At 40.3% G+C, this 18992-nt stretch overlaps 1 protein-coding gene across 8 annotated transcripts in view; it reads left to right on the forward strand.

The window, feature by feature from the left end:
* LOC109998523 (LIM and calponin homology domains-containing protein 1) overlaps positions 1–18520 on the forward strand; it is a 29825-nt gene extending 11305 nt beyond the window's left edge. Inside the window, exons 8-30 of one of the 8 annotated variants that reach the window (XM_065956791.1) lie at positions 1766–1967; positions 2140–2340; positions 2796–3104; positions 3277–3546; positions 5166–5423; positions 6637–6999; positions 7129–7449; positions 8913–9257; positions 9522–9560; positions 10351–10474; positions 10630–10787; positions 11058–11700; positions 12410–13054; positions 13968–14070; positions 14173–14198; positions 14397–14510; positions 14666–14758; positions 14860–15061; positions 15173–15272; positions 16312–16386; positions 16498–16606; positions 16718–16820; positions 17097–18520. In XM_065956791.1, coding sequence (XP_065812863.1) covers positions 1766–1967; positions 2140–2340; positions 2796–3104; positions 3277–3546; positions 5166–5423; positions 6637–6999; positions 7129–7449; positions 8913–9257; positions 9522–9560; positions 10351–10474; positions 10630–10787; positions 11058–11700; positions 12410–13054; positions 13968–14070; positions 14173–14198; positions 14397–14510; positions 14666–14758; positions 14860–15061; positions 15173–15272; positions 16312–16386; positions 16498–16606; positions 16718–16820; positions 17097–17122 — 4829 coding nt within the window. In that variant the 3' untranslated portion in view covers positions 17123–18520. The remainder of the gene's footprint in view (positions 1–1765; positions 1968–2139; positions 2341–2795; positions 3105–3276; positions 3547–5165; positions 5424–6636; positions 7000–7128; positions 7450–8912; positions 9258–9521; positions 9561–10350; positions 10475–10629; positions 10788–11057; positions 11701–12409; positions 13055–13967; positions 14071–14172; positions 14199–14396; positions 14511–14665; positions 14759–14859; positions 15062–15172; positions 15273–16311; positions 16387–16497; positions 16607–16717; positions 16821–17096) is intronic. The other 7 variants (XM_065956792.1, XM_065956799.1, XM_065956794.1 and 4 more) reach the window with 7 other exon arrangements.
* Positions 18521–18992: the final 472 nt, after the last annotated feature.

The raw sequence follows: 18992 nt of genomic DNA on the forward strand, positions 1-18992 counted from the left end.
CCACATTAGGACTCCCACAATGTAAATGCCACAGAGGCTAATGGCTTGGAGCAAGTTGTTCCTCCACTGATCTGCCTTTGGAGGTTGTAACAAGGGCAAGACTGTGTGTGTGTGTGTGTGTGTGTGTGTGTGTGTGTGTGTGTGTGTGTGTGTGTGTGTGTGTGTGTGTGTGTGTGTGTGTGTGTGTGTGTGTGTGTGTGTGTGTGTGTGTGTGTGTGTGTGTGTGTGTGTGTGTTTGTGTGTGTGTATGTGTGTGTGTGTGTGTGTGTGTGTCACAGTGTGGGTACGTCAGCTCCTGCTGTGTTACTGTTTACCCTTCATACCTCTAGTACTTCTGCAATGCCACATTGCAAAGTAAAATCACACACTGGGAGACCAATATTATACCACTTTGGATTCAGTGTTTAAGTACAAAGGCATAATTACTTTTTATTATGCCGCTGTCGCTGCCCTGCAGTCGAAAAAGGGCTAATGACAGGTTGAAGTCATGGTTGGGAAATGTTGTAGCTGGCTTGAGCCTTTATTTCCATAGAGAGTTAAATATTATGTGCCCAGTAGTAAAAGAAAACCATCGACATTCAAACAACACATACTGTAGCCTACATGTAAAAGTTGAAACTTTTGTCAACAGTGACCTATTTCACAACCTAATCAAACATCCTATTTATGTGTAAGTGTTGAAAATCTTAATCTTTCTTCAAACATTGCCAATTTTTATTTGGTTATTACCGGTAATATGGATAGAAATCATAGCCAAAAAGATGAAAATCAAAATTATATTTTAATTACCGGTAAGTGGAAATATTCTTCAGTGTTGAAAGGTATCAGAGTCACCACAGAAAGCGTCTGGATCTATAAAATACTTCTGCTGTGAGCAGGAAGAATTTAGCTGCTGTCCTACTTCAATAGAATACCCTACACTGCGAGCAGAACCCCACAGTTATTGTCAGATGATACAGCCTTTGGGAGCAATGGGGAATTTTGTCAGTACAACGTTTTTGTTGCGATAAAGTACTTCAAGTCAAACTCCTTTTGCATCGGCCATTGTTAACAGTCTGGCTAGCAACTTCAGAAGCAATAATGGAGTTAAGAGAAAATGTCTTTGAAACAGATTGTTATCGACTCATGTAAGCTAGCAGATGCCTGACAGCTGTAGCTAATGCGAGCCCAATGCACACAGCACAGAAGTGAAGGTCTACGTTACCAGTGTTAATGTAGCTCGTTTAGACAGTCCAGAATTAACAGCAAGTGATCATAGCAACTGTCATGCTCAATGTTTTGTTCAATTTTTGTATTTCACATAAACGAAATAAAATGTTGGGATAATGCATTTGTATCCTGTCCGACTAGTGCAATCAGTCTTGCAATGATACCAACAAACTGTCAAATTACTCAACAAAAAATCAAATGTAAACAGTCATTATCACTAGCGTCACTGTAACATCATTATGGAAGTGAAGAGTTGATTAGTGGGAGAAGAGCAGTGCAAGGAACAAATAAAGCTCTTGATCTACTACAGTATGTGGCCTTATGAAAATGTCATATCAAATATCTAATGTGTCCAATTTCATGACCCTGTCTTATATTGGAAAATTGATACCTGCACAGAAAACATGACTTTGTTGTGAGAAACCAAATGGAGTTAGTTTGTCTTTAAACTGTACACCACAGTCAGAGGTTATTATGCAAGAACCAATTAAACCTGTACTCTTGACATATTTTCTAATGTTCTCTCTTTTATGCTCCATCGCTTTCTGTCGGCCAGGGCGATGCAGTGACTCTGAGGCTGATGCCTCCAGCAGGAGGCCAGATGTGCGAAAGGATGACATGTTGGCCAGACGGACTGCCAGCAGTGAAGCGAGAAGCTCCATTCCCTTTAACCAGTTTCTTCCCAACCGAACCAACGCCAGTTCCTATATCCCGACTCCACGACGGAAACAACATAAAGAGGAGGGAGAGCAGCGGAGGTAAGGACAAACGTATCAGTGGAATAAACATTTCACATGTCAATTATTCCCTTTGTGCACAGGCACTCCAATATGAAATACAAAACTAAACATAAGATAAAGGTTAATTACACACAACAACACAAACTTCCTCAGCCCTAATCTTTCCCTGCCATTACACATCGTTTCCTAGTCACATTAACGCCACGCCGGAGCAGGGCAAAAGAACTGGAGCTCACCATAAAGCTCCCAAGACTGTCACTTGGGCACCTGAGAACAATAAGGAAAAACAGGAAGAGGAGAGGGTGACACAGGAAGTACTGGAGCAGAAGAGGCTGCAGAAGCTGCAGAAGTCAGGGATCAAAGTTCTGCCTGCTGCCGTTCGCTACAGCAGGTCAGGAAGGAGGGGCATGAGAGCTGCTGTTGTTGTTTGACAGATATCATTGTGATCACTAAGAGATTGTTGGCTGTTTTGTTGATTTACTTCCGAGTGCTACATTCACTCTGGGCAACTTGGTTAGGTTGCAGCAATCGGTTCATTAATGATTATTTTTTGTGTTTGCTTACAGATCTGACTAACCCTTTGCTTCTTTTCTGCGTTTTACAAATATTAAAGTTTGATGTCGATCACGTTGGCTACAAGTTTTAAAAGAAAAGGTTTTACTGGCCTGAAATAACATCATGGTTGGTTGGAACAAGTCCTGATTTGCTGCACACAGTGATTCGTTTGCTTGTGCACTATGATTAACCAATGGACCCTTGTGGACAACATTCATGGTCGCATGCCAAATGGTGAAGTTTTAGCAATCTGTGAATAACCTTGCCACGCTGTCCTGCCTCCAACCCCAGCCCTCCCTCAATGGAGGAACAGGAGGCGAGGTCACCATCCCCGAACATCATCCTCCGGTGCGAGAATGACTTTCTGAGTGCTCAGAAATCTGCGTGGGACTCTTCCTCTGATGGGGAAGAGGAGGCAAAGATTCGAAAAGTTCCAGATGTTCGCAAAGACGACCTGGCGACAAGAAGAGCTAATCGTGGCAAAGTGTCAACCAAGGTGCATCAGTTTGTGCCTCCACCTGTGTGTAGCAGCAAAGACAGAGAACGCTGGGAAGGCATTAGACGAGCCTCGCAGCAAAACCTGCAGGAGAAGGAGATCAGGTTAGGCAGCGTACGTTTGTGTGTTGCTGTTTTCATCCTTTTTCCTAACACATCTAAATATTTCCTCTGTACTTTCCTACTTTTTCTGTGTTTGGGTGTTGTGGTCACTTCTGGTTTGATGTGTGTTTGCTCCACTTTGCCGTGTGCTGTGTCTTGACATTTGATCGGACAGTGAGAAGGAAGCGGTCCCTGACATCATTACACGCAGAGACAACCCCTTTCTTAACCCCACACCTCACCTCAAGGAAGAGGAGGATGAGGAGGAAGAGACAGAAGAGGAAAAGGTTAATGTGATGCCCAATAAGCAGAAGGATGACCTGGCTCAAAGGCGGGCTCAGACTAGACCCCTCCCCCACAGGGACGGACCAATGAACTTTGCCTCTGCCGTCATTAGCCAGGCAGATATGCAGAAGTGGGAGAGGCTCAAGATCACTGAACCCAGGTGCCCAGCAGACACACTCTGTTTCAGCACACATGCAGTACAAAGCACTTCAATGCTGCTGTATAAATGTGTGTTTTGTTTTTTTAATGACTGTGCAGTTTGTGTGCGTGCCTCGAGGTTTAGTTCCGGCCTTAAGCAGATCGCTGCAGGCAGTGGAGGGTCATTAATCTGCAGGGTTAGCCAGATATTTTCTAAAGCCTAACAGCACAGGATTGATACATGGATTATTTGATACCTTATTTTGAATGTTGTTCAAGTCAACCTGGACAAAATCTGAATTATTTGATTGCACAGAATGTCATTATTTATCCGTGTCAGATTTGTTTTAAATCCTGTCATCTCTGCAGCACCAGTTTATTATTTTGTAACAGGATTATATACCAGACAGAACAGAACAAGACATACTTTATGTGCTTTGCTTTTTGCATCTGTTAGTTTGTTTTAGTATCATGTAGACTGATTATTACTTTTTTACAACAAGATTTACATTAAGAAAGACACCAGAATCATGACTGTCATCAGAAGATTTCTAAACATTTGAATCAGAAATGTACACAAGAACAAAATGTCAGCTCATGGGGATATGTTTGATTCTGCATTACCCAGAAAAAAAGTAACAAGTAAATATTGTGGTAATATTTTTGGTTAAAAGGACAATTCAACATTTTATGTACTGAAATAATTCAACAAAAATGTTCAACAACCATTAGTGTTAGCTTCCTGAATTTGCACGTTCGGTTAAGTATCACCATAAGATAATATCTTTGGATTTCGGATCAAGATCGGCCCTTTGGAATGTAGCAAATCATCCTAGGCACTTGATTCTGAATTTTTAATACAATAAATGAATTGATGAAAGAGAATGTAAACCATCTATTGTTGCATTCTCACAGTTAATAGAATTACTAGAAATGGATTCATGGTTAGATTAAATTCCCATTCTCTGACAATCCTTTTTTGTACTGTCAACTCCTCAGAGGTAGTCTCTCTTCTCTTCTAGTCTTATTCTCTCTGTTCTCATCTGCTTGTTTATTCTCCTCACTATTGTGCACTTCAGCCCTCTTCAGTCTTCTTTGACAGGCATTGAAACAGAGCAGGGAACTGGCCGTTGTGTGAGAGAGGCGACTGTTGGCTGTGAGCACTGCCTCTGTCTTTGTTTTTCTCGCTCTGTGCTGATGTCATTAGATAGGATAAAGAGTCTTTTGTGTTCCCAGAGGAGCACAAGTTACCAGAAAATTTTGGCTACCTTGAGAGGATAAAAAAGATTGGTTGTGTATGTGTATGGTGTGAATGTACATGTCTGTCCACGACACACAATCCCATGCTTTGTCATCGCCTGTCAATACACACTTCTTAACTTGTTCATCAAATCCACCTCACTCTTCCTCTATCTATAGTTGTTCATGATTTCTGTTCCATCTTCTTTCTTTCCCCCTGCTCTTTTCTTGGCTGTTTGTGTGTGTGTGTGTGTGTGTGTGTGTGTGTGTGTGTGTGTGTGTGTGTGTGTGTGTGTGTGTGTGTGTGTGTGTGTGTGTGTGTGTGTGTGTGTGTGTGTGTGTGTGTGTGTGTGTGTGTGTGTGTGTGTGTGTGTGTGTGTCTTCATTTGTGAGATTATACAGTGAGGCTAGCCCAGCCCCTATGTGTCAGGCTTGTCTGGAGAAAAATTATGGAAGTCCTTTCAGCGGATCAGCAAAGGCTGGACGAGGTCACAGCAAAGTTGTGACCTTTGGGAGCGTTACTGAGATCGAGCAGCCAATAGACACAGTCATGTCAAGTGAAGGGGAGGAGACAGAGTTGCTAAGACGACTCCTTTCCAAGGCAACTGTAGCCATGCCTACCATTGGCCTGGGCTCCCAGCCTTCAGAGCGTGAACGCAGGTATGAGGACAAGGCACGACAACCTGGGCCTGAATCCAGCGTCTGTCGCTCTAGTATGGACTGCATAATAGTTTGTAGAGAAATAGACATTCCATTAGTTTAAAAGCAAATACAAATATGTGCTTGTTTTAATTATTCAGAGGTTTGGATGCACTTCTTTGCATTGTACTGATGTGCTTGCAATTTAAATGTACATGCTGCTGTGTCTAAAGGTGTAAATACAGAAAGCTGCCAAGCTGATATTAGAACAAATGTATCAGTATTGGAAAAGCTTGTTTATTTGATGGCTTGTTGTAACCAGAATATTTCTTTAGGTAGATATCAGAGGCATGTTTTAAGTCATTTCACAACAAAGTCCTCCTAATGGAGAAGATTTAGAAGATTTTTTAAGCTCTCAAATGTATTTTTCTGCAATAAAAGTCCTGATCAGATTGTAGACGACCTGTGGTAAATGCATAATTCTTTAAATATTAGATTAAATATTACTAATACTAGCAGAGTGATTTCAGATTTGGCATAGTTACATGTTTCATTAAAATCTAGAAAGCTAGGGAGATATCAGTTATTGATATTGATTGGTGTATACAGCAGCCAATAGCACTGAAACAGTAGAAACACAGTGGCAACTTGTTAGCTGCTAGCTTGTTGTTATTGGTCCTGTGTTTCATAGAGGATGGATATTGAGAATCACTCTTGATTGCAGTATGAGTCATATTTGTTTGTCTAAAAATTGAGGAACGCCTTTAAAATAACTTTTGGTTTTGCTCTCCGTGTTACTTGCATGAAGGCGACATTTAGCTCAGTAATTGTGATATTAAAAAGTTTATTTTATTAGAATGAGCTATTCTTCATTACTTTAAAAAATATTTCTGATATATGTTTTTTTTTTTAATGTTGGTAGTTGATGGTGATTTTCACATGATTCAGATGCTCAAGTGGTTCATGTTGCTCAAAATGTCATCACAGTAGGATAAGCAGAGTTTATTTTGCACCAGTAGATGGTAGAACGATAGATTTGCATCAGTTTTGCATGTTTTTTCTAACCCCTATTTATTTGTGCTTAAGAGACTTTCCCTTTTACAATCCATATTTTGTACTTGAAGTGGCAACTGTGGCCAGCTTGTCTGCATGTTCATGCCTGTTTTTTTTTAGTTTGGTTCAAAATGTTCCCTGATTGTTTCTGCAGTTTGAGCTTAATGAGATGCTCTCACAGCCAGGTAGATGGAGCTGACGTCCATCAAACTTCCCATCCCACTTCTGACCTCTGGACCTCTTCCCCTGAAACCGCTCCCACTCCTGCTGAGCTGGATGCACGTCTGGCTCAGTATGAACGGAGGACAGACGAGGAGGAGGATGAGGAGGAGAAAGAGGCGAGGATCCCTGACTTACAGAAAGACGACATGATGGCCAGGAGGACAGGAGTTTTCCATAAACAAAGCACTGCCACAGTATCTTTCAACCGCTTCCTGCCTCTGCCCTCCTCCCAGCGCTCCAAACAAGGCGAGGTAACAACTGATGCTGCTCCGCGGAGCAAAAGAGAAGTGCAGGCAGAGAGAAGCAAGAAACTGAACGTCAGGTGGGCGACGATTTGTGTGGAACCGTCTTAACAGCATGACGAGGGACTAACAAGCTTGGGTTGAATCCTGAAAATAATTTCTCAAAATATATGATCGGTTATTTTCAACTACTGGAGTTTCTCTCATAGAGTGGAGCAACAGCAATCCAGAGTTTCTATGGAATCACCCAAACCTCAGCCTGATACAACTGTGATGAGAGCCACGTCGCACAGAGAACATGAATACGAAGATGACGATAATGAGTATGATGAGAACGAGCCTGTGCCTGACCTGGAGAAGGATGATATGATGGCTCGGAGGGCTGGATTGTTACAAAAAACGAGTGCAGCCAGAGCAAATCAGTTTCTCCCAGTACCTGGATCAGTGAAGTATAACGTTGCCCCAGTGTCTGCGATGAAGCTGCTACATCACAGCAGACCTAAACTCACAGAGAAGATTGCCAATGAAAGGTATTTACTGGATTTGAATGATGAGATTGGGGTTTCAGTCAACTACAGCTGCTAACAAAGCATATGTCACTGGCAAATGTTTAAGCATGTTTACAAGTAACATGACCTGCAGTGCTAACATTAAAAAGTCTCTTTGGATTTGACTGCGTCGTTGTTTTGTAAAATGCGGACATGTTTGAGTGCTTGAAGCTTGATGCTTGATATAGTTACATTTATGTGTAATATAAGAACTAGTGGACTGTGATTTGCTGGGGTTGGATCGTTGATTTGGTTCTAAAAGTTAACAAAGTGTGTGCCTGGTGTGACTTTTCTTCCAAGTGCTTTTTTTTTTGTTTGTTTTAATTGTTGAGGGTTTACAGCGGCTGTGTTTGGCATGAACTTGTTTTTAGCGTTTGTTTCTAGCTGAGAATGGACATCTGTTTATGATGTATTTAAAGAGTAAATTACTGCTGACTCACAACAGAACAAACCAGCGTCTGCTCTGTCCTCGGATTGGAATTTCTTTGGTTTGATCACCCACGTTCCAGAATGAAATGATTTTTATTTTTTTTAATTACATTTTTTTTAAATAATCTAACTTATTTCTGGGATCACATAAAATTATTTGAAAGAACTGCTCAACTTAAAGTAATCACTGCGACTTTTCATTTATTACAGTAATCTTTATTTTCCCCATATGTTTAGTTGTATTTAGTTGCCTGAATACCAATTCAATATTTTTCGGTTTTATTTGATGACTTGTATTGTTCCAGCTGAACATTGTCTCTGCTCACCTATAACAAGTAATGAAAAATGTAGCTCTTAAAAAGAAACTCCCTCCCATTAGAAATATTGTTTAGGTATTTTTAAGGGTTTCCAAAAAACACTTACAATTCATTACCTCCAGTAGGAATCAAGCCATAATAGCAGGCCGACTATATATAGTTGAATAGCTTTGTACTTCTCTGGATTTTGAGATTATTTGTCAACACTTTTGATAGTTTAATAGCATTGTTACTGCAATAAAGTATCGCCATCAGATACAGAAGGGGGACTTCTAAAACAGAGACTTGCAATAGTAAAATGTCATAATGACTACTTGTAATCTATTTAATCCACACATCTCAGTGTCAGTAGTGCTCATACCAACTTTATCTCCAGTGGGAAGTTGTTCAACATCAAATCTGATCACTCCAAAATTTGTGTATGCTGTTTTTGAACAGATACTGTAAGTATTTAGAGACACTGAGATCCCAAAAGCAGCAGATAAGACCTACAACAAAATGCATAACTACATACCTTTAGATACAAGTGAGAAGATATGTTTACTGGAAAGTGGGAGATCTGACTAATGACCAGAAATGATACGGGTTTCATTCGAGTGAGAGCAGATCAGCTGCAGTCTTCTGCTGTCTGTGAAGCAGTCCTGGTTTACTTTAAGTGCTGTATCTGCTGGTAATCTTGGCCTTGTCATTGGATCTTAGCAGCATCGTAACCATGGCAGCAGAACCTCAGGCTTCTTCATCCCAGGTACAGACTCTCCCAAAGCATGCAGGGCCGAGGGAGGAGCAGGAGGATGAAAGAAAGCAAAAGAGAGCAATCTTTAAAAGTTCTGTCACAGATGTGACACAGTCCCTCTTTTCTCCACCGCTCACCCCTCCACCCAGTCCTGCTGCTGCTGCCAAGGCTTGTAAAGTGCAGTCAGAGACTGAGAAGAAGAGTGTGGAGGAAAGAGTTGAGGAAAAGGTGGAAGAGAGAAAGAGGAATGTGAATGAAGAACCACAAAAGAAACCCTTGTGGCAGGATGATGATGATCTGCCACCCATGATGTGAGAAACCTGTCAAACTCTTTCTGCATGTGTCTTCAGCACTTTTCTTCTCTGACTTAGCTCTTGCATTTATCCAGTCCGTGTTTATATGAATTACACTCTGGGAATGGAAGTGAATGACTGAATGATGGCAAAACTGAAAAATAAATGCTTTCCCCTGGGATGTCAAAGTGTGAAATCTGCATTAATGAATAGCACGCTGTTACGCATTCCTTCCCTTGCCTGCTCTGTCCTCTCATTCCCTTTATTCTGTTATTGTTTTAGGATGAGCCGGCGAGTTGCTTTTATGTCTGAGGACACAGAGTAAGTCTTTTAATGTGAACCTGGCTGAGTTTCTGCTGCATGATACCATCATATAAAACTCTACATACATTATATTTGAGGACAACATATATATATTCATAAACCACACTAAAAATGTAGCTTGTTGCATCACCAGGACAATACTCATTACTGACATCAAGCGTTTTCATTTTTATCTTTTTTTTTTTTTTTTTACTCAATTGTGATTCTGTTTCTCTTTATTTGTCTAAAAGTGTTTGTCATTGAAGTATACTCCCTCATAATAGCGACTCAACTAACAGTCACTGAGTCAAGTTTAGGTATTTGGCTTGCCAGAATAATTCTTTCTTCACTCAGCTGTTGGTCTGTTTTTATTGCGATTTGTCTATGGAAACACACAACACATATAAATTACTGTGTGGAAATGTGGAGCAAAACATACACTGCACAACTAGTGTATTTGCCCTTTGAGTAAGGATAAAATGTAGTGTTAATTGGACTTAAACTGGTTGTGTATTGGTATGTCTTGCTTTGCGTTCTTATCTTGTAATAAAAGTCAAAGTTTTAATGACTAGAGCGTTTTGGTTTATGTCATTTCCTCATTTTGAAAAAGGTGCCAGTTTTTCCGAGCTGTTCCTTTCCAGTCATGGATGATGTGATATTTTTTCACAGTGTATGTGTTTGAAATGTGTTGAAAATATTGAATTAACCTGTACAAATCAATGACATTTGTTCTTTTTCAGATCCAGAATGTCGAGTGATGGGATTCTGTCATTTCTAAAAAGTTTTATTCTGGTATTTTCCTATGTAGGAGTGTGAGCATGGGTGACATCCTGAACGAGGAAGAAGGAGGACACTTACCTCCACTGAGCCAGTCACGAAATGAACGCATGCATGACCAGTGTAACATGGAAGAGGACGACCACTGGAGAGACGTAAGAGACTTCTCATATTTAAATAGATGGCACATAGTGTGTTTTAATAAAAGAAAGGAGCATATTATGTGCAGTAGCTCACTATTTTAACAGCAATATGATATATATATATATATATGATTGACATTATTTGACTCCTTTGAACCTTTTGGCAGGACTTGGCTCGTTGGAAGAATCGCCGCCGCAGCGCATCACAGGAACTGATTAAGAAAGAGGAGGAGAGGAAGAGGATGGAGAAAAGGATGAAGGAGAAAGGAGGTGACAGCAACAAGAGGAAAAGTATTAAGACCTACAAAGAGATCGTGGAGGAAAAGTAAGGGTGATATTTTAGTGTTGCACATGGCACCTAACTAAAGAAAAGTTTATTTGAACAGTCCAGTTTTTGGCTTCTCTCGGACAAAAAACTTGATGTACAATGAAGAAACATAAAACATTCTATTGGAATGCTGTTATGTGTTTTATATGGTCTTCCTATATGATTTTAATTATATGTGTAAGGACATAGTCAAAGTTTAATCTCATCTCATCTGATCTTAACTCAAATAATATTATTTTTGTATCATTTGCTTACTTTTATTTCCAGGGAGCGTCGAGAGTTAGAGTTGTGCGAGGCCTACAGGAGTGCAGCAACTCCAGAGGAGGCCGCCATGGTTTTACAACGCTACGCTCTCCGCTTTACAATCAGTGACGCAACACTGGACAGCTTAAAACTGCCTCGATCCACTTCAAAACCCACACAGGACATCAGTCTGGTGGAGCACAAGGAGCACACAACATTACCTGTTAGTGAGACTGAAACATCAGATCCTCTGAGGCACAAACCAGACCAGGCTGTTATAACGGACCAGAGCTGCACAATACCTGAAGAGATGGAGACAGAGTCAACTGATCAACAAGAGACTTCAGATTCTGCCTCCTCCAGCACCCCGACTCCCAGCAGTCCCCCAACCCCCATCTTTAACTCAGAAACTGTGCCACCTCGGCCACTCCAGGTCCATGAACCTCAAACAAAACCTGCCGATTCTCCAAACGCACATCAGAAAGTAGTGACTGCAGGACATGCAAAACACACACCGCCTCAGATTGCACGAGTGCAGCCGCACACCGCACAGCCTGCACACACACTCCCCTCCCCTCAATCTGCATCCCCAAGACCTGTTCCCCTTCTGGCAGCCAAACCCTACTGCCAGCCCAGGAGCACACAGGCTGGACACAAACCTGTAAAGGTGAGGGCTGTTTATAGTTCACTATGTGCGGTTTGAAAGTTTGCCCAGTAATATGTCATGTCATGTTAATATGTCAGTGGCAAAACAATGAGCAACTTTCTATAAGCAGTGATACACCTTTGTGCTTTTCCGAATAAGGAAGTTTAATCTTACCAAAAAAGCTGTTGTGATCCAGATATTTCATATTGAGCCAGATCCAGATATGAATATTAAATGTTGTACACAATTTAAGGTCATTCAAGGTAATATTTTTTTTGCTTATACAGATCTTTAAACGATGTTGTATACAACTTGCATAGTTGCATGTTCCTTTTTATCTTTGGTTTCATTTCATTTCTTTGGCACTGTTCTGTTATCGATGTTCACTTTCAGTTAAATTTATCATTTTATATTTTATTATGTTCAGTGTTAGACCTTGGACCTAAAAGATTTCCAATCATCAGTGTAACAAGGGGAATTCTAATTGTATTTAAATACATTTTAATACAAATTTAAGGAAGGGACAAAATACAATAACAATCAAATAAATCCGGTAAATTATAGAAAATGACTTTTAACTGGAGCTCGAACGAGGCAAGTTGAAAGCTTCTAATCTCTAATAATCTCTAAACAGTATGTGGACTGCGTGGACTAAAGTTGTAGCCATGAGTTTGTGAGATCTGCACTAAATGAAGTACTAAAATGCCCCCCCCCCCCCCCCCCCTTCCAGATGGACGGTTTGGTACGAGTGAACGGAGAGGCGACGGAGGATTTGTCTACACCCACTCTGCCTACCCCTGCTGCACCTTCCCCACAGGAGATCAAAGAAGTTCCCTCGAGACAAACTGAGAAAGATATTCCCTCCAAGCAAACTGCGACCAGTCAGCAGGCAGTGGAGCAGATGCCACCTCCACAGACACCACCTCCACATACACCACCTGCACAGACACCACTTCAGCAGACACCACCTCCACAGACACCACCTCCTAAGGCACCACCTCCACAAACACCACCTCCACAGACACCACTTCAGCAGACACCACCTCCTAAGGCACCACCTCCACAGACACCACCTCCTAAGGCACCACCTCCACAGACACCACCTCCTAAGACACCACCTCCACAAACACCACCTCCACAAACACCACCTCCACAGACACCACTTGAGCAGACACCACCTCTTCAGACACCACCTCAGGTCACACCATCTCAGGAGACAGCACCTCCTCAAGCAGAAAAGACAACCTCGTCTTCGGCTTCTGCCATCAGCTCCTTGATCGGAGGCCGAAACTGTATCATCACAACAACTATTGTGACAGAGCTTACGCAGACTGTAGTGGAGCCTCTTCACCTGGATAGCCAAAGTGAAGGACAGGTAATATTACAAGTGGAATGGATCGTTTTAGTTGGTCCACTAAATACAATGAATTAATTATTTTCTATACACAGGTGAACATTTTTCCAAAGAGATACCATTGATTTTGAGTTTGATGGGTTTGTTTCCCCCAAAATCTGGACAGCCATGTGTGTAGTTTCAAAGTTGTGTTAAAACTGCATGGAAGTAAAGCTGAAAGCAATCATTAAAGAAGTGTTCTGTAAAAAAATTGATGCCTCTGGTCTTAGGAATACTAGCACATAGTACACCGATTCATTAAAAAGTTACTCCCACAAGTAATCTTTTTTTATCTTTAGGTGGGAACACAAAGAAGATAATATAATTTACTATAATGTGCCCACAGGGAGATTCAGGTTACACTCAATTCTGCAGAACAAAAACAATACATGCAAAATGCAGTTTAGATACGAAAATTCTACATGGAAATAAAAACAAAAAAAAGGTATTTCCGTTTGAAACACAACTGTATGTTGCATTTGCTTTTAACCTTCATTAGTTTAGTTTAGAAGTTGGACTTTTTATTGCAGATCAGTCATGCTCAAGCTTTTTCATTTGGTCTTAAATAAGATGAAGACAGGCACTATTCAGCTGTTCACTTTGTGGGATTGCCTATGTAAAACAAGTCTCTAGTGTCCTCAGGGTGATTTAAATATTTCATTTACATGAGCTGAGGCCAGAAAGCGCCTGAGGAAAAATACAATAAAAAAATAAAGATCAACAATACTATGAGCTATTTCGGGTTGAAGCTGTGTTTGTGATAATTATCATTAGTTTGACTCAAGTTAAATTGCCTGTTGGCACGGTCAATAATTTTTTTTATGAAGATGTATGAGACAAAGCAATTGCATATAAGCTAATGATTTGTTCACAGAGCTGAATAATTAACTTTCAGGTCAATGGTGCGATGGTGTTTTCTGAGAGACCAGAAGAGGAAATACAGGCTCAGCAACCTACATCACCAAACAGTAATCAAAACTATTCTCCAACTGTCACAGGTACAACTTTCAAATATGAAGACGTTCTGTTACGATATTCTGCAATTTCTCTTTCAGAATATGTCAGTTATTTCTATGTTTTGTTTGTTTTTTCTACCACAGAGGGACTAGAGGAGAGCAGTGTTTCTGTAAGTATCAGCGGGCAGCGTCAGCTTGTTTTTCTCTGTTTCTTCTTCATTCTTAAATTTGACCCTGTCCTGACCCTTCGTCTCCAGTAGTGGCTGTAGTCAGACTTGTCCTCTCACCTTTCCTCTCTTTCTGTCCTTTTGGTCCGTATACATGTGTGTGTGTGTTTGTGTGTGTGATTGTTGGTGGGGTCTGGGTAGATTGAGACCCCCATGTTGAACTTGGCTAAACGTGTTAATCACTGGGTCTGGGACCCCAATGAGGAGCGTAAACGCCTGGAAAGTTGGCAGCAGGAGCAGGAGCGCCTCCTACAGGTACACTGGTGGAAAAGGGGGGTATGTGCATGGCTCCATGAATGTTGAGCAGGAAACCAAAGGAAACAGGATGTCCTGGATGTGTATATGCATTTGTGTGGGATTTCTGAGTTTTTGTGAATGCAGTATTTAACATGCACAATGTGTCTCTGCAGAAGCAATACGAGAAAGAACAGGAGAAGCTAAAGAAGGAGTGGGAGAAGGCACAGATAGAGGTGAAGGAAGAGGAGAGAAAACATAATGAAGAGGTATGATAACCCACACACAAACACATGTACACACAAACAGAAAACACAAGACATCATAAATATTTCACTCTTTTTGTGTATGTTTTATATTTTGTGTATAGGAAAGAAGGATCCTAGAGGAGACTGTGACACCCCTCAATCCTACAGGCTTGTTAAATCAGCAGTCAGACCAGACAGGGTCAACTGTATCATCTCCAGAAAAGACAGAGAAAAAGGGAAACAATGTTCCCTTCCAGGTTAACGGCCAAAGAATCTCCACAGGGAACGAGGATCAGCATGCTTCGAAGCTGCATTTTTTCCAGGGTGAGATCAAAGCAGAAATCCGTTTTGATTTGCGGGAGGTTATTACAATCTCAGTCCGACCATCTTTCTATTCCGGGTGATGAAAGTTAATTTATGATGTATATTTTATAGAATCTGTATGTGATGGTGCACCGCCAAAGAAACAGGAGCTGTGGAAGACGGCTTCTCTGGACCGAAACCCGCAGCTGAACCAGCCACTGATTGCTAAAAGGTGATATCCCCCTTTGAGTTTCCATTTGGCTGCATTTTTGTTCTAAATATGATTTTGAATATGATATTAAGATTATGCCACTTTTGAGTTTATTTAATTATTATATTTTGATTCTTTATTTGAAAAAGCCTCCATGTTACATTCAGCACTTCACAAAGTTACATTTGATAACCTTTTTACAATCTGACTTTTTCAGAGACCTTTTCTCTTGAAGTAACATTGGTTTCATTATTTTAAAATGGACGCTTCCACTTAAGGTGCTGCAAAAGGGTGAAAAGGGGGAGAAAAAACATGTTGAAATAAAGAGAATAAGGAAATAAAACAAGTTATATTCTCCGCCCTCTTCTCTACTAAGTCAGATAAAGTCTGGTCTTGTGGTTTAAACATACTCAGTCCACTTGGTCCAAATCTGGTCAAATCTTTCCTTTTAGACTTTGAGGGAAAATGACAGCTTGACTATATTATATAACATTTTAATAAATTATCCATGTATACTTATCAATAAAGTGAGTGAGTCAGATTTTAGATATGATGCACAAAGACTCACAACACTGCTGCTCCCACAGATATCAATAAAGTTTATCTTTATCTTTTATCTTTATCTTTATCTTTTATATCACATCATATCTTTGGGAGCCATAGGGTTGTGAGTCTTTTTGCGACTAAACTAAAACGTGCTTGTGCCCTTGTAATGAAGTGTTGGCCATATATTCTTTTGAAATTGAATGCCAAGATTTGAATGGAATATAAATGGCTGGGAGTATTGCATGAGAAGTCCACATGGGGAACATTTGAGTTGTGGATTATTCTTCTGTTGAATGAAAATGTGTTAATGATTAATGATAGATTGAAGTATTTAGAGTTGTGTCTCTTTTATATTAAAAATGACGTGTTGGGGTTTTTATTATTCAACTTAACATACTGTTTGGTATGTAAACCTATTATTGTCTGAGTTCAGTGAAATGTGTCACTAACATCTCACAGGTGCTTTTCAATGATCATTGATTCATTTCTGTTTATATGTCTTTTTTTTCCACAGGTCTGAATCACAAGACACTGTAACAAACAAACAGCAGCCCTCCCCTTCAACACATCAGCCTCCCTCACCCAGCAGGTAATGATGCTGGCACAAACATACAGGACTTACAAATTGCTGCATTGTTAGATGAAGTGAGGATGATTCAGTTCTTCTTTTCCTGCTGCCTGTGTGTGTGTGTGTGTGTAGGTGTGTAAGTGGGAAGAGACTCTGTTCTGGTTGTTCACAGCCGCTGGGAAAAGGAGCTGCAATGATCATCGATACACTGGGATTGTTTTTCCACATACAATGTTTCAAGGTACTGTGTTAAAACATGTGCACTCTATAGAGATCTTTTGTGTTTTTACTTCATAATTTCTCATCTAAAAAAGTCTCTGTGAGTGATGCTAACTGTCTTTGTCTCCCACAGTGTGGGGTGTGTAAAGGGCAGCTGGGCGATGCCACTGCAGGGACAGATGTACGGATTCGAAATGGACTTCTGAGCTGTCACGAGTGCTACATAGCATCTCGGGGTAGGATCATACAAACATACAAAAACACATAAAGTCGTCCACATGCATATGGATGTTGTCCAACATTTGTCTAGACAAAACATGAACTACATTCATACTGTCAGACTTTCCTACAGACCCTGTTCAATCTTTAAACTTAACTCAGTGTATTTTCTTAAGCACTGTAATTGTACTCCTTCACATTTTTATACAGATTTTTATAAACTATATACTTTCAGCCACATAATTCTTACATAGAAGTGAAGACTTTAACACCTCTCATGTGTTTGTACACAGGCAGAGGTCAGCCCACCACACTATGATGATCCACATTTCAACTGGAACTGGAACTGGAAGTCACACCATGGATGTCTGTGATTGGTTATTCTGGAAGCTGGACTCACATTTCGGGCTCTCGAAAGCTCTGGAAGACTCTGGAAATCTCTGCAAAGCTTTGGAATCATGATCTTTCTCTAAAATGCACAAACAGCTTTCTGGATATTACTGAGAGTGAAACTGGACTGACACAACATCAGATGCACATACAGTACTGTGTGTGCTTATTAACTGTACACATGTATACACTTCTATTAATATGTGTAGCATGAATGTTATCAAGAAATCAGTATGTTTAATCCTTTGCACATTCAAACTAAGCACAGTCAAGAAACTAAAATAAGGATCTGCTTAATGTGCTATGCTAAGTAAACCTCAACAACACATCTCAAACCACGTCTCAAAATCTTGACCATTAACCCCGGCTTCTGCTCTGATCACGTGACTCCCCTCTCTGAGTGTGACGTAAAGTGGTTTGGGTTTGATAACCTGAAGTAGCTTGACCATTATAATGCCTTACTCATCGTCATACCTTCTCATTAATTATGGGTTTTTGTGTTTACAGTTTTGCATGAAAGAAGAACATATAAATAAGTTATTGTGAGTTGTGCTCAGATGGAATAGTGTAAGTTTGATGTAGGTTGTTTTCTGTAACAGCTGAACTTTCCTTGCGTATGTTGTACATCATCATGATTTCTATGATTTTTTTGGGCATCTGGCTAACTAACATAAGCTTTTTCTTTATGATGTCTTTTACAGGAATGAGATTGCATGTTTATTATTATTATACTTGTTCTTTGGATTTTAAATGTTTTCCCTTTAAGATGTTTTAGCCATTGTTAATTCTCATAGACTGACTGCGACCGAATACGTGCCTTATATAATGAATGCTAGGGCTAGGGAATGTGCAGGAGGATTTGACACCCACGCAGACCTCTGGGTCTCAGCACATTGTGTGAGTGCGTGTGTGTGTGTGTGCAGTGGAATCATGCATGATTAGGTATGAATGCAATGTGTGATTTTGACTTGAAGCACAGTTCCATACCAGCAAAAAAACATTTTTAATGGATAAACCTCTCCTGATCACCTTCTGTTCCCTGTTCTACTCCTTCCCTCTAGCTACACCAATGACGCTAAGTGATTTGCTGCTTCCCTGTTAATTATTCCTCATTTATGACAGTTCACAATGTCCTCCTATCTCTCCTTGTTTGCCTCTATCACAAGTGTTGCCTCCCCAGAGTCTGAGCTGAACGCCTCCCTCCTTCGTGTGTCGTTGCCTCTACCTTGACACCTGACAACAGCTTCATCACCTAGAGGAATAGAGCGCTCAGTTCATTGTATTTTATAGCAAGTGTATGTTTATCAATAAAATATTTTGAATGGGATTGTGTCTGTTTTATTTTTTATCTTAATTTATTAAAATGCTCTTTCATTCCGGAGGTAAAACAATAAATATATGCTTTACTATTTCCCTCACGTGATCAAATAAAACAATTCAAGTAAAGCAGGCAGACCTTTAGCTCATGACTATTTATTTGGTTTAGCTATTTAGTTCTGATTCGTGTTTAAACTATTTAAACACTGTTGCTGGTTACATTCTGTAGCATTTCAGAAACATTGCTTTGTAATTTATGATAACATGTATCTTAATGGGCTTTTCCACTCTTTAGTCCCATCACTTCCCACTCATTTAATCTTTGTACTTTTTCAAACTCAATCCTAATTTGCCATAACGTTGGATTTTTTTCCCTTCTCTTTCTCAGAGATAGAGATAATATTTAGTATAACGCGGCAGGGTGTGATTGTAGACAGTTTTTCTTGTGATGATCTGCGGATATTAACGCTCGCCACATTTGT

Source organism: Labrus bergylta, chromosome 1, assembly GCF_963930695.1.
Source record: "Labrus bergylta chromosome 1, fLabBer1.1, whole genome shotgun sequence".
NCBI lineage: Eukaryota > Metazoa > Chordata > Actinopteri > Labriformes > Labridae > Labrus > Labrus bergylta.